Source organism: Oncorhynchus keta, chromosome 20 (assembly GCF_023373465.1).
Source record: "Oncorhynchus keta strain PuntledgeMale-10-30-2019 chromosome 20, Oket_V2, whole genome shotgun sequence".
In the NCBI taxonomy this organism is placed as follows: domain Eukaryota; kingdom Metazoa; phylum Chordata; class Actinopteri; order Salmoniformes; family Salmonidae; genus Oncorhynchus; species Oncorhynchus keta.
In genome coordinates, this window is record NC_068440.1 from 12,724,984 (window position 1) to 12,738,908 (window position 13,925).

The window sequence follows — 13,925 nt, forward strand, 5'->3', positions numbered from 1 at the left end:
AGTAGCTGCAGTTGTCGTAGGAACTGCAGAAGTAGTTGTTGTGGGAGCTACAGTTGTCGTAGTAGGCGCTGCAGTGGTCGTAGCAGGTGCTGCAGTTGTCGTAGGAACTGCAGAAGTAGTTGTTGTGGGAGCTACAGTTGTCGTAGTAGGCGCTGCAGTGGTCGTAGTAGGTGCTGCAGTTGTCGTAGTAGGTGCTCCAGTTGTTGTAGGTGCTGCAGTTGTCGTAGTAGCTGCAGTTGTCGTAGGAACTGCAGAAGTAGTTGTTGTGGGAGCTACAGTTGTCGTAGTAGGCGCTGCAGTGGTCGTAGTAGGTGCTCCAGTTGTCGTAGGTGCTGCAGTTGTCGTAGGTGCTGCAGTTGTCGTAGTAGCTGCAGTTGTCGTAGGAACTGCAGAAGTAGTTGTTGTGGGAGCTACAGTTGTCGTAGTAGGCGCTGCAGTGGTCGTAGTAGGTGCTCCAGTTGTCGTAGGTGCTGCAGTTGTCGTAGTAGCTGCAGTTGTCGTAGGAACTGCAGAAGTAGTTGTTATGGGCGCTACAGTTGTCGTAGGAGGCGCTGCAGTGGTCGTAGTAGGTGCTGCAGTTGTCGTAGGTGCTGCAGTTGTCGTAGTAGCTGCAGTTGTCGTAGGAACTGTAGAAGTAGTTGTTGTGGGAGCTACAGTTGTCGTAGTAGGCGCTGCAGTGGTCGTAGTAGGTGCTGCAGTTGTCGTAGTAGGTGCTCCAGTTGTCGTAGTTGCTGCAGTTGTCGTAGTAGCTGCAGTTGTCGTAGGCGCTGCAGAAGTAGTTGTTGTGGGAGCTACAGTTGTCGTAGTAGGCGCTGCAGTGGTCGTAGTAGGTGCTGCAGTTGTCGTAGTAGGTGCTCCAGTTGTCGCAGAGGCTGCAGTTGTCGTTGTAGTGGTCGTAGGAGCTTCAGTTGTAGCTGTCGTAGTAGGTGTGGTTGTTGTCGGAGCGTCAGTTGTAGCTGTAGTGGGAGGTGTTGTTGTTGTCGTAGCTTCAGTTGTAGTAGTTGCTGCAGTTGTAGCTGTTTTAGGAGCTACAGTTGTCGTACTAGGCGCTGCAGTGGTCGTAGTAGGTGCTGCAGTTGTCGTAGTAGGTTCTCCAGTTGTCGTAGGTGCTGCAGTTGTCGTAGTAGGTGCTCCAGTTGTCGTAGGTGCTGCAGTTGACGTAGTAGCTGCAGTTGTCGTAGGAACTGCCAAAGTAGTTGTTGTGGGAGCTACAGTTGTCGTAGTAGGCGCTGCAGTGGTCGTAGTAGGTGCTGCAGTTGTCGTAGTAGGTGCTCCAGTTGTCGTAGGTGCTGCAGTTGACGTAGTAGCTGCAGTTGTCGTAGATACTGCCGAAGTAGTTGTTGTGGGAGCTACAGTTGTCGTAGTAGGCGCTGCAGTGGTCGTAGTAGGTGCTCCAGTTGTCGTAGGTGCTGCAGTTGTCGTAGTAGCTGCAGTTGTCGTAGGAACTGCAGAAGTAGTTGTTGTGGGAGCTACAGTTGTCGTAGTAGGCGCTGCAGTGGTCGTAGTAGGTGCTGCAGTTGTCGTAGTAGGTGCTCCAGTTGTTGTAGGTGCTGCAGTTGTCGTAGTAGCTGCAGTTGTCGTAGGAACTGCAGAAGTAGTTGTTGTGAGAGCTACAGTTGTCGTAGTAGGCACTGCAGTGGTCGTAGTAGGTGCTGCAGTTGTCGTAATAGGTGCTCCAGTTGTCGTAGGTGCTGCAGTTGTCGTAGTAGCAGCAGTTGTCGTAGGACCTGCAGGAGTAGTTGTTGTGGGAGCTGCAGTTGTCGTAGTAGGTGCTCCAGTTGTCGTAGGTGCTGCAGTTATCGTAGTAGGTGCTCCAGTTGTCGTAGGTGCTGCAGTTGTCGTAGTAGCTGCAGTTGTCGTAGGAACTGCAGAAGTAGTTGTTGTGGGAGCTACAGTTGTCGTAGTAGGCGCTGCAGTGGTCGTAGTAGGTGCTCCAGTTGTCGTAGGTGCTGCAGTTGTCGTAGTAGCTGCAGATGTCGTAGGAACTGCAGAAGTAGTTGTTGTGGGAGCTACAGTTGTCGTAGTAGGCGCTGCAGTTGTCGTAGTAGGTGCTGCAGTTGTCGTAATAGGTGCTCCAGTTGTCGTAGGTGCTGCAGTTGTCGTAGTAGCAGCATTTGTCGTAGGAACTGCAGGAGTAGTTGTTGTGGGAGCTACAGTTGTCGTAGTAGGCGCTGCAGTGGTCGTAGTAGGTGCTGCAGTTGTCGTAGTAGGTGCTCCAGTTGTCGTAGTAGCTGCAGTTGTCGTAGGAACTGCAGAAGTAGTTGTTGTGGGAGCTACAGTTGTCGTAGTAGGCGCTGCAGTGGTCGTAGTAGGTGCTGCAGTTGTCGTAGTAGGTGCTCCAGTTGTTGTAGGTGCTGCAGTTGTCGTAGTAGCTGCAGTTGTCGTAGGAACTGCAGAAGTAGTTGTTGTGGGAGCTACAGTTGTCGTAGTAGGCGCTGCAGTGGTCGTAGTAGGTGCTCCAGTTGTCGTAGGTGCTGCAGTTGTCGTAGGTGCTGCAGTTGTCGTAGTAGCTGCAGTTGTCGTAGGAACTGCAGAAGTAGTTGTTGTGGGAGCTACAGTTGTCGTAGTAGGCGCTGCAGTGGTCGTAGTAGGTGCTCCAGTTGTCGTAGGTGCTGCAGTTGTCGTAGTAGCAGCAGTTGTCGTAGGACCTGCAGGAGTAGTTGTTGTGGGAGCTGCAGTTGTCGTAGTAGGTGCTCCAGTTGTCGTAGGTGCTGCAGTTATCGTAGTAGGTGCTCCAGTTGTCGTAGGTGCTGCAGTTGTCGTAGTAGCTGCAGATGTCGTAGGAACTGCAGAAGTAGTTGTTGTGGGAGCTACAGTTGTCGTAGTAGGCGCTGCAGTTGTCGTAGTAGGTGCTGCAGTTGTCGTAATAGGTGCTCCAGTTGTCGTAGGTGCTGCAGTTGTCGTAGTAGCAGCATTTGTCGTAGGAACTGCAGGAGTAGTTGTTGTGGGAGCTACAGTTGTCGTAGTAGGCGCTGCAGTGGTCGTAGTAGGTGCTGCAGTTGTCGTAGTAGGTGCTCCAGTTGTCGTAGTAGCTGCAGTTGTCGTAGGAACTGCAGAAGTAGTTGTTGTGGGAGCTACAGTTGTCGTAGTAGGCGCTGCAGTGGTCGTAGTAGGTGCTGCAGTTGTCGTACGTGCTGCAGTTGTCGTAGTAGCTGCAATTGTCGTAGGAACTGCAGAAGTAGTTGTTGTGGGAGCTACAGTGGTCGTAGTAGGTGCTCCAGTTGTCGTAGGTGCTGCAGTTGTCGTAGTAGCTGCAGTTGTCGTAGGAACTGCAGAAGTAGTTGTTGTGGGAGCTACAGTTGTCGTAGTAGGCGCTGCAGTGGTCGTAGCAGGTGCTGCAGTTGTCGTAGTAGGTGCTCCAGTTGTCGTAGGTGCTGCAGTTGTCGTAGTAGCTGCAGTTGTCGTAGGAACTGCAGAAGTAGTTGTTGTGGGAGCTACAGTTGTCGTAGTAGGCACTGCAGTGGTCGTAGTAGGTGCTGCAGTTGTCGTAGTAGGTGCTCCAGTTGTCGTAGGTGCTGCAGTTGTCGTAGTAGCTGCAGTTGTCGTAGGAACTGCAGGAGTAGTTGTTGTGGGAGCTTCAGTTGTCGTAGTAGGCGCTGCAGTGGTCGTAGTAGGTGCTGCAGTTGTCGTAGTAGGTGCTCCAGTTGTCGTAGGTGCTGCAGTTGTCGTACGTGCTGCAGTTGTTGTAGGAACTGCAGAAGTAGTTGTTGTGGAAGCTACAGTTGTCGTAGTAGGCACTGCAGTGGTCGTAGTAGGTGCTGCAGTTGTCGTAGTAGGTGCTCCAGTTGTCGTAGGTGCTGCAGTTGTCGTAGTAGCTGCAGTTGTCGTAGGAACTGCAGAAGTAGTTGTTGTGGGAGCTACAGTTGTCGTAGTAGGCGCTGCAGTGGTCGTAGTAGGTGCTGCAGTTGTCGTAATAGGTGATCCAGTTGTCGTAGGTACTCCAGTTGTCGTAGTAGCTGCAGTTGTCGTAGGAACTGCAGGAGTAGTTGTTGTGGGAGCTACAGTTGTCGTAGTAGGCGCTGCAGTGGTCGTAGTAGGTGCTGCAGTTGTCGTAGTAGGTGCTCCAGTTGTCGTAGTAGCTGCAGTTGTCGTAGGAACTGCAGAAGTAGTTGTTGTGGGAGCTACAGTTGTCGTAGTAGGCGCTGCAGTGGTCGTAGTAGGTGCTGCAGTTGTCGTACGTGCTGCAGTTGTCGTAGTAGCTGCAATTGTCGTAGGAACTGCAGAAGTAGTTGTTGTGGGAGCTACAGTGGTCGTAGTAGGTGCTCCAGTTGTCGTAGGTGCTGCAGTTGTCGTAGTAGCTGCAGTTGTCGTAGGAACTGCAGAAGAAGTTGTTGTTGTGGGAGCTACAGTTGTCGTAGTAGGCGCTGCAGTGGTCGTAGCAGGTGCTGCAGTTGTTGTAGTAGGTGCTCCAGTTGTCGTAGGTGCTGCAGTTGTCGTAGTAGCTGCAGTTGTCGTAGGAACTGCAGAAGTAGTTGTTGTGGGAGCTACAGTTGTCGTAGTAGGCACTGCAGTGGTCGTAGTAGGTGCTGCAGTTGTCGTAGTAGGTGCTCCAGTTGTCGTAGGTGCTGCAGTTGTCGTAGTAGCTGCAGTTGTCGTAGGAACTGCAGGAGTAGTTGTTGTGGGAGCTTCAGTTGTCGTAGTAGGCGCTGCAGTGGTCGTAGTAGGTGCTGCAGTTGTTGTAATAGGTGCTCCAGTTGTCGTAGGTGCTGCAGTTGTCGTAGTAGCAGCAGTTGTCGTAGGAACTGCAGGAGTAGTTGTTGTGGGAGCTTCAGTTGTCGTAGTAGGCGCTGCAGTGGTCGTAGTAGTTGCTGCAGTTGTCGTAGTAGGTGCTCCAGTTGTCGTAGGTGCTGCAGTTGTCGTAGGAACTGCAGAAGTAGTTGTTGTGGAAGCTACAGTTGTCGTAGTAGGCACTGCAGTGGTCGTAGTAGGTGCTGCAGTTGTCGTAGTAGGTGCTCCAGTTGTCGTAGGTGCTGCAGTTGTCGTAGTAGCTGCAGTTGTCGTAGGAACTGCAGAAGTAGTTGTTGTGGGAGCTACAGTTGTCGTAGTAGGCACTGCAGTGGTCGTAGTAGGTGCTGCAGTTGTCGTAGTAGGTGCTCCAGTTGTCGTAGGTGCTGTAGTTGTCGTAGTAGCTGCAGTTGTCGTAGGAACTGAAGAAGTAGTTGTTGTGGGAGCTACAGTGGTCGTAGTAGGCGCTGCAGTGGTCGTAGTAGGTGCTGCAGTTGTCGTAATAGGTGCTCCAGTTGTCGTAGGTACTCCAGTTGTCGTAGTAGCTGCAGTTGTCGTAGGAACTGCAGGAGTAGTTGTTGTGGGAGCTACAGTTGTCGTAGTAGGCGCTGCAGTGGTCGTAGTAGGTGCTGCAGTTGTTGTAATAGGTGCTCCAGTTGTCGTAGGTGCTGCAGTTGTCGTAGTAGCAGCAGTTGTCGTAGGAACTGCAGGAGTAGTTGTTGTGGGAGCTTCAGTTGTCGTAGTAGGCGCTGCAGTGGTCGTAGTAGTTGCTGCAGTTGTCGTAGTAGGTGCTCCAGTTGTCGTAGGTGCTGCAGTTGTCGTAGGAACTGCAGAAGTAGTTGTTGTGGAAGCTACAGTTGTCGTAGTAGGCACTGCAGTGGTCGTAGTAGGTGCTGCAGTTGTCGTAGTAGGTGCTCCAGTTGTCGTAGGTGCTGCAGTTGTCGTAGTAGCTGCAGTTGTCGTAGGAACTGCAGAAGTAGTTGTTGTGGGAGCTACAGTTGTCGTAGTAGGCGCTGCAGTGGTCGTAGTAGGTGCTGCAGTTGTCGTAATAGGTGCTCCAGTTGTCGTAGGTACTCCAGTTGTCGTAGTAGCTGCAGTTGTTGTAGGAACTGCAGGAGTAGTTGTTGTGGGAGCTACAGTTGTCGTAGTAGGCGCTGCAGTGGTCGTAGTGGGTGCTGCAGTTGTCGTAATAGGTGCTCCAGTTGTCGTAGGTGCTGCAGTTGTCGTAGTAGCAGCAGTTGTCGTAGGAACTGCAGGAGTAGTTGTTGTGGGAGCTACAGTTGTCGTAGTAGGTGCTGCAGTTGTCGTAGTAGGTACTCCGGTTGTCGTAGTAGCTGCAGTTGTCGTAGGAACTGCAGAAGTTGTTGTTGTGGGAGCTACAGTTGTCGTAGTAGGAGCTGCAGTGGTCGTAGTAGGTGCTGCAGTTGTCGTAGGTGCTGCAGTTGTCGTAGTAGCTGCAGTTGTCGTAGGAACTGCAGAAGTAGTTGTTGTGGGAGCTACAGTAGTCGTAGTAGGTGCTCCAGTTGTCGTAGGTGCTGCAGTTGTCGTAGTAGCTGCAGTTGTCGTAGGAACTGCAGAAGTAGTTGTTGTGGGAGCTACAGTTGTCGTAGTAGGCGCTGCAGTGGTCGTAGTAGGTGCTGCAGTTGTCGTAGTAGGTGCTCCAGTTGTCGTAGGTGCTGCAGTTGTCGTAGTAGCTGCAGTTGTCGTAGGAACTGCAGAAGTAGTTGTTGTGGGAGCTACAGTTGTCGTAGTAGGCGCCGCAGTGGTCGTAGTAGGTGCTGCAGTTGTCGTAATAGGTGCTCCAGTTGTCGTAGGTGCTGCAGTTGTCGTAGTAGCTGCAGTTGTCGTAGGAACTGCAGAAGTAGTTGTTGTGGGAGCTACAGTTGTCGTAGTAGGCGCTGCAGTGGTCGTAGTAGGTGCTGCAGTTGTCGTAATAGGTGCTCCAGTTGTCGTAGGTGCTGCAGTTGTCGTAGTAGCAGCATTTGTCGTAGGAACTGCAGGAGTAGTTGTTGTGGGAGCTACAGTTGTCGTAGTAGGCGCTGCAGTGGTCGTAGTGGGTGCTGCAGTTGTCGTAATAGGTGCTCCAGTTGTCGTAGGTGCTGCAGTTGTCGTAGTAGCAGCAGTTGTCGTAGGAACTGCAGGAGTAGTTGTTGTGGGAGCTACAGTTGTCGTAGTAGGTGCTGCAGTTGTCGTAGTAGGTGCTCCAGTTGTCGTAGGTGCTGCAGTTGTCGTAGTAGCTGCAGTTGTCGTAGGAACTGCAGGAGTAGTTGTTGTGGGAGCTTCAGTTGTCGTAGTAGGCGCTGCAGTGGTCGTAGTAGGTGCTGCAGTTGTTGTAATAGGTGCTCCAGTTGTCGTAGGTGCTGCAGTTGTCGTAGTAGCAGCAGTTGTCGTAGGAACTGCAGGAGTAGTTGTTGTGGGAGCTTCAGTTGTCGTAGTAGGCGCTGCAGTGGTCGTAGTAGTTGCTGCAGTTGTCGTAGTAGGTGCTCCAGTTGTCGTAGGTGCTGCAGTTGTCGTAGGAACTGCAGAAGTAGTTGTTGTGGAAGCTACAGTTGTCGTAGTAGGCACTGCAGTGGTCGTAGTAGGTGCTGCAGTTGTCGTAGTAGGTGCTCCAGTTGTCGTAGGTGCTGCAGTTGTCGTAGTAGCTGCAGTTGTCGTAGGAACTGCAGAAGTAGTTGTTGTGGGAGCTACAGTTGTCGTAGTAGGCACTGCAGTGGTCGTAGTAGGTGCTGCAGTTGTCGTAGTAGGTGCTCCAGTTGTCGTAGGTGCTGTAGTTGTCGTAGTAGCTGCAGTTGTCGTAGGAACTGAAGAAGTAGTTGTTGTGGGAGCTACAGTTGTCGTAGTAGGCGCTGCAGTGGTCGTAGTAGGTGCTGCAGTTGTCGTAATAGGTGCTCCAGTTGTCGTAGGTACTCCAGTTGTCGTAGTAGCTGCAGTTGTCGTAGGAACTGCAGGAGTAGTTGTTGTGGGAGCTACAGTTGTCGTAGTAGGCGCTGCAGTGGTCGTAGTAGGTGCTGCAGTTGTTGTAATAGGTGCTCCAGTTGTCGTAGGTGCTGCAGTTGTCGTAGTAGCAGCAGTTGTCGTAGGAACTGCAGGAGTAGTTGTTGTGGGAGCTTCAGTTGTCGTAGTAGGCGCTGCAGTGGTCGTAGTAGTTGCTGCAGTTGTCGTAGTAGGTGCTCCAGTTGTCGTAGGTGCTGCAGTTGTCGTAGGAACTGCAGAAGTAGTTGTTGTGGAAGCTACAGTTGTCGTAGTAGGCACTGCAGTGGTCGTAGTAGGTGCTGCAGTTGTCGTAGTAGGTGCTCCAGTTGTCGTAGGTGCTGCAGTTGTCGTAGTAGCTGCAGTTGTCGTAGGAACTGCAGAAGTAGTTGTTGTGGGAGCTACAGTTGTCGTAGTAGGCGCTGCAGTGGTCGTAGTAGGTGCTGCAGTTGTCGTAATAGGTGCTCCAGTTGTCGTAGGTACTCCAGTTGTCGTAGTAGCTGCAGTTGTTGTAGGAACTGCAGGAGTAGTTGTTGTGGGAGCTACAGTTGTCGTAGTAGGCGCTGCAGTGGTCGTAGTGGGTGCTGCAGTTGTCGTAATAGGTGCTCCAGTTGTCGTAGGTGCTGCAGTTGTCGTAGTAGCAGCAGTTGTCGTAGGAACTGCAGGAGTAGTTGTTGTGGGAGCTACAGTTGTCGTAGTAGGTGCTGCAGTTGTCGTAGTAGGTACTCCGGTTGTCGTAGTAGCTGCAGTTGTCGTAGGAACTGCAGAAGTTGTTGTTGTGGGAGCTACAGTTGTCGTAGTAGGAGCTGCAGTGGTCGTAGTAGGTGCTGCAGTTGTCGTAGGTGCTGCAGTTGTCGTAGTAGCTGCAGTTGTCGTAGGAACTGCAGAAGTAGTTGTTGTGGGAGCTACAGTGGTCGTAGTAGGTGCTCCAGTTGTCGTAGGTGCTGCAGTTGTCGTAGTAGCTGCAGTTGTCGTAGGAACTGCAGAAGTAGTTGTTGTGGGAGCTACAGTTGTCGTAGTAGGCGCTGCAGTGGTCGTAGTAGGTGCTGCAGTTGTCGTAGTAGGTGCTCCAGTTGTCGTAGGTGCTGCAGTTGTCGTAGTAGCTGCAGTTGTCGTAGGAACTGCAGAAGTAGTTGTTGTGGGAGCTACAGTTGTCGTAGTAGGCGCCGCAGTGGTCGTAGTAGGTGCTGCAGTTGTCGTAATAGGTGCTCCAGTTGTCGTAGGTGCTGCAGTTGTCGTAGTAGCTGCAGTTGTCGTAGGAACTGCAGAAGTAGTTGTTGTGGGAGCTACAGTTGTCGTAGTAGGCGCTGCAGTGGTCGTAGTAGGTGCTGCAGTTGTCGTAATAGGTGCTCCAGTTGTCGTAGGTGCTGCAGTTGTCGTAGTAGCAGCATTTGTCGTAGGAACTGCAGGAGTAGTTGTTGTGGGAGCTACAGTTGTCGTAGTAGGCGCTGCAGTGGTCGTAGTGGGTGCTGCAGTTGTCGTAATAGGTGCTCCAGTTGTCGTAGGTGCTGCAGTTGTCGTAGTAGCAGCAGTTGTCGTAGGAACTGCAGGAGTAGTTGTTGTGGGAGCTACAGTTGTCGTAGTAGGTGCTGCAGTTGTCGTAGTAGGTACTCCGGTTGTCGTAGTAGCTGCAGTTGTCGTAGGAACTGCAGAAGTTGTTGTTGTGGGAGCTACAGTTGTCGTAGTAGGAGCTGCAGTGGTCGTAGTAGGTGCTGCAGTTGTCGTAGGTGCTGCAGTTGTCGTAGTAGCTGCAGTTGTCGTAGGAACTGCAGAAGTAGTTGTTGTGGGAGCTACAGTGGTCGTAGTAGGTGCTCCAGTTGTCGTAGGTGCTGCAGTTGTCGTAGTAGCTGCAGTTGTCGTAGGAACTGCAGAAGTAGTTGTTGTGGGAGCTACAGTTGTCGTAGTAGGCGCTGCAGTGGTCGTAGTAGGTGCTGCAGTTGTCGTAGTAGGTGCTCCAGTTGTCGTAGGTGCTGCAGTTGTCGTAGTAGCTGCAGTTGTCGTAGGAACTGCAGAAGTAGTTGTTGTGGGAGCTACAGTTGTCGTAGTAGGCGCCGCAGTGGTCGTAGTAGGTGCTGCAGTTGTCGTAATAGGTGCTCCAGTTGTCGTAGGTGCTGCAGTTGTCGTAGTAGCTGCAGTTGTCGTAGGAACTGCAGAAGTAGTTGTTGTGGGAGCTACAGTTGTCGTAGTAGGCGCTGCAGTGGTCGTAGTAGGTGCTGCAGTTGTCGTAATAGGTGCTCCAGTTGTCGTAGGTGCTGCAGTTGTCGTAGTAGCAGCATTTGTCGTAGGAACTGCAGGAGTAGTTGTTGTGGGAGCTACAGTTGTCGTAGTAGGCGCTGCAGTGGTCGTAGTAGGTGCTGCAGTTGTCGTGGTAGGTGCTCCAGTTGTCGTAGTAGCTGCAATTGTCGTAGGAACTGCAGAAGTAGTTGTTGTGGGAGCTACAGTTGTCGTAGTAGGCGCTGCAGTGGTCGTAGTAGGTGCTGCAGTTGTCATACGTGCTGCAGTTGTCGTAGTAGCTGCAGTTGTCGTAGGAACTGCAGAAGTAGTTGTTGTGGGAGCTACAGTTGTCGTAGTAGGCGCCGCAGTGGTCGTAGTAGGTGCTGCAGTTGTCGTAATAGGTGCTCCAGTTGTCGTAGGTGCTGCAGTTGTCGTAGGTGCTGCAGTTGTCGTAGTAGCTGCAGTTGTCGTAGGAACTGCAGAAGTAGTTGTTGTGGGAGCTACAGTTGTCGTAGTAGGCGCTGCAGTGGTCGTAGTAGGTGCTGCAGTTGTCGTAGGTGCTGCAGTTGTCGTAGTAGCTGCAGTTGTCGTAGAAACTGCAGAAGTAGTTGTTGTGGGAGCTACAGTTGTCGTAGTAGGCGCTGCAGTGGTCGTAGTAGGTGCTGCAGTTGTCGTAGGTTCTGCAGTTGTCGTAGTAGCAGCAGTTGTCATAGGAACTGCAGGAGTAGTTGTTGTGGGAGCTACAGTTGTCGTAGTAGGTGCTGCAGTTGTCGTAGTAGGTACTCCGGTTGTCGTAGTAGCTGCAGTTGTCGTAGGAACTGCAGAAGTTGTTGTTGTGGGAGCTACAGTTGTCGTAGTAGGAGCTGCAGTGGTCGTAGTAGGTGCTGCAGTTGTCGTAGGTGCTGCAGTTGTCGTAGTAGCTGCAGTTGTCGTAGGAACTGCAGAAGTAGTTGTTGTGGGAGCTACAGTGGTCGTAGTAGGTGCTCCAGTTGTCGTAGGTGCTGCAGTTGTCGTAGTAGCTGCAGTTGTCGTAGGAACTGCAGAAGGAGTTGTTGTGGGAGCTACAGTTGTCGTAGTAGGCGCTGCAGTGGTCGTAGTAGGTGCTGCAGTTGTCGTAGTAGGTGCTCCAGTTGTCGTAGGTGCTGCAGTTGTCGTAGTAGCTGCAGTTGTCGTAGGAACTGCAGAAGTAGTTGTTGTGGGAGCTACAGTTGTCGTAGTAGGCGCCGCAGTGGTCGTAGTAGGTGCTGCAGTTGTCGTAATAGGTGCTCCAGTTGTCGTAGGTGCTGCAGTTGTCGTAGTAGCTGCAGTTGTCGTAGGAACTGCAGAAGTAGTTGTTGTGGGAGCTACAGTTGCCGTAGTAGGCGCTGCAGTGGCCGTAGTAGGTGCTGCAGTTGTCGTAATAGGTGCTCCAGTTGTCGTAGGTGCTGCAGTTGTCGTAGTAGCAGCATTTGTCGTAGGAACTGCAGGAGTAGTTGTTGTGGGAGCTACAGTTGTCGTAGTAGGCGCTGCAGTGGTCGTAGTAGGTGCTGCAGTTGTCGTGGTAGGTGCTCCAGTTGTCGTAGTAGCTGCAGTTGTCGTAGGAACTGCAGAAGTAGTTGTTGTGGGAGCTACAGTTGTCGTAGTAGGCGCTGCAGTGGTCGTAGTAGGTGCTGCAGTTGTCATACGTGCTGCAGTTGTCGTAGTAGCTGCAGTTGTCGTAGGAACTGCAGAAGTAGTTGTTGTGGGAGCTACAGTTGTCGTAGTAGGCGCCGCAGTGGTCGTAGTAGGTGCTGCAGTTGTCGTAATAGGTGCTCCAGTTGTCGTAGGTGCTGCAGTTGTCGTAGTAGCTGCAGTTGTCGTAGGAACTGCAGAAGTAGTTGTTGTGGGAGCTACAGTTGTCGTAGTAGGCGCTGCAGTGGTCGTAGTAGGTGCTGCAGTTGTCGTAGGTGCTGCAGTTGTCGTAGTAGCTGCAGTTGTCGTAGAAACTGCAGAAGTAGTTGTTGTGGGAGCTACAATTGTCGTAGTAGGCGCTGCAGTGGTCGTAGTAGGTGCTCCAGTTGTCGTAGGTGCTGCAGTTGTCGTAGTAGCTGCAGTTGTCGTAGGAACTGCAGGAGTAGTTGTTGTGGGAGCTACAGTTGTCGTAGTAGGCGCTGCAGTGGTCGTAGTAGGTGCTGCAGTTGTCGTAGTAGGTGCTCCAGTTGTCGTAGGTGCTGCAGTTGTCGTAGTGGCTGCAGTTGTCGTAGGAACTGCAGAAGTAGTTGTTGTGGGAGCTACAATTGTCGTAGTAGGCGCTGCAGTGGTCGTAGTAGGTGCTCCAGTTGTCGTAGGTGCTGCAGTTGTCGTAGTAGCTGCAGTTGTCGTAGGAACTGCAGAAGTAGTTGTTGTGGGAGCTACAGTTGTCGTAGTAGGCGCTGCAGTGGTCGTAGTAGGTGCTGCAGTTGTAGTAGTAGGTGCTCCAGTTGTCGTAGGTGCTGCAGTTGTCGTAGTAGCTGCAGTTGTCGTAGGAACTGCAGTTGTCGTAGGAACTGCAGGAGTAGTTGTTGTGGGAGCTACAGTTGTCGTAGTAGGCGCTGCAGTGGTCGTAGTAGGTGCTGCAGTTGTCATAGTAGGTGCTGCAGTTGTCGTAGTAGCTGCAGTTGTCGTAGGAACTGCAGGAGTAGTTGTTGTGGGAGCTACAGTTGTCGTAGTAGGCGCTGCAGTGGTCGTAGTAGGTGCTGCAGTTGTCGTAGTAGGTGCTCCAGTTGTCGTAGGTGCTGCAGTTGTCGTAGGTGCTGCAGTTGTCATAGTAGCTGCAGTTGTCGTAGGAACTGCAGAAGTAGTTGTTGTGGGAGCTACTGTTGTCGTAGTAGGCGCTGCAGTGGTCGTAGTAGGTGCTGCAGTCATAGTGGTCGTAGGACCTACAGTTGTAGAAGTAGCTGCAGTTGTTGTAGGAAGTACATTTGTTGTTGTGAGAGTTACAGTTGCTGTCGTTGGCTTAGGGATTTCAGTTGTAGTTGTTGTAGTAGGAGCTGCAGTTATGGTCGAATCTCCATGTGTAATCCAGCAAAACAACACTGCAATTTTTAAGATGAATGGTTAAGGTGTTTTGTGGTGCATAATATCAACATTTCCAAGATTATCCTTCATCAGCATGGTGCAGGTTTCATATCTTCATATTCAATAAATAATTATAATTTGCAGCCACACAAATTAAAGTATGAAATAAATCCCTTGATTGTCTAATACCATATTGATATTAGTACACTTGAGTTGTAATTCTATGTTTGTTTTCAAGATGGCACATTTTTCATTACAGTATTAATTCAAGTAATAGAGGTTACAGCAGTGTGATAATGTTTACTGCTTACAATTTAGTCATTTTCCTTTTTTATATTTTGGAAACATATTTAATCGAGGGGAGACATTTGACAGTAAAGTAGCCTTGGCAAAATGTAAAACTGCCTCCATGAAATGTCAAAATAAATATATTTGGAAATAATCCTATACATTGTACAGGAACATAATATGCAAAGAATATGTACATCATTGCTCATTATTATAATTACATTATCTAAATGTATATGGTCTCGTCTTGCCTTTTTGGTTGTTAATATTTTGATTCAGGATTAATACACAGGATTAATACACAGGTAGGCAATTTGTAAAAACTGAGTTAGAAACAAGAACACGGAATGACATTGAGTGTAATACATACCCATGGTGATAAAAGTAGCTTTCAGTTCATGTGTCTTCATTTTGATACAGTTGTTTTCTGAATAGGAAGAAAAATATAAATGTTTTTGACAGGTCATATGAACCACTCTTAATGTGCAACGGTGGATTCCATTCAATGTCATGTGTAACTTGGTAAGGAAATATATGCACTTGAACACATTTAAGTGTGCCTGACCAAGAAGTGTAAATAATTATGCATTCAAGACATCTCAGTGAATAAAAGTTTTCGATACTTTTTCATGGATTAACTTGTGTAGAATAGAATAAAAAAATAATTAAACAAAATACGGAAGCTTTGCAATTGTGTGTAAACATGGATTTAT

At 50.3% G+C, this 13,925-nt stretch overlaps 1 protein-coding gene across 1 annotated transcript; it reads right to left on the reverse strand.

The window, feature by feature from the left end:
• Positions 1-8,058, reverse strand: LOC127909816 (mucin-5AC-like; the record flags this gene model as incomplete). The annotated part of the gene is made up of 5 exons (XM_052471848.1): positions 1-452; positions 537-1,089; positions 2,275-2,571; positions 7,177-7,218; positions 8,005-8,058. Coding segments are annotated over 5 exons (1,398 nt in total), but the record flags the coding sequence as incomplete, so codon positions are not given.
• Positions 8,059-13,925: the final 5,867 nt, after the last annotated feature.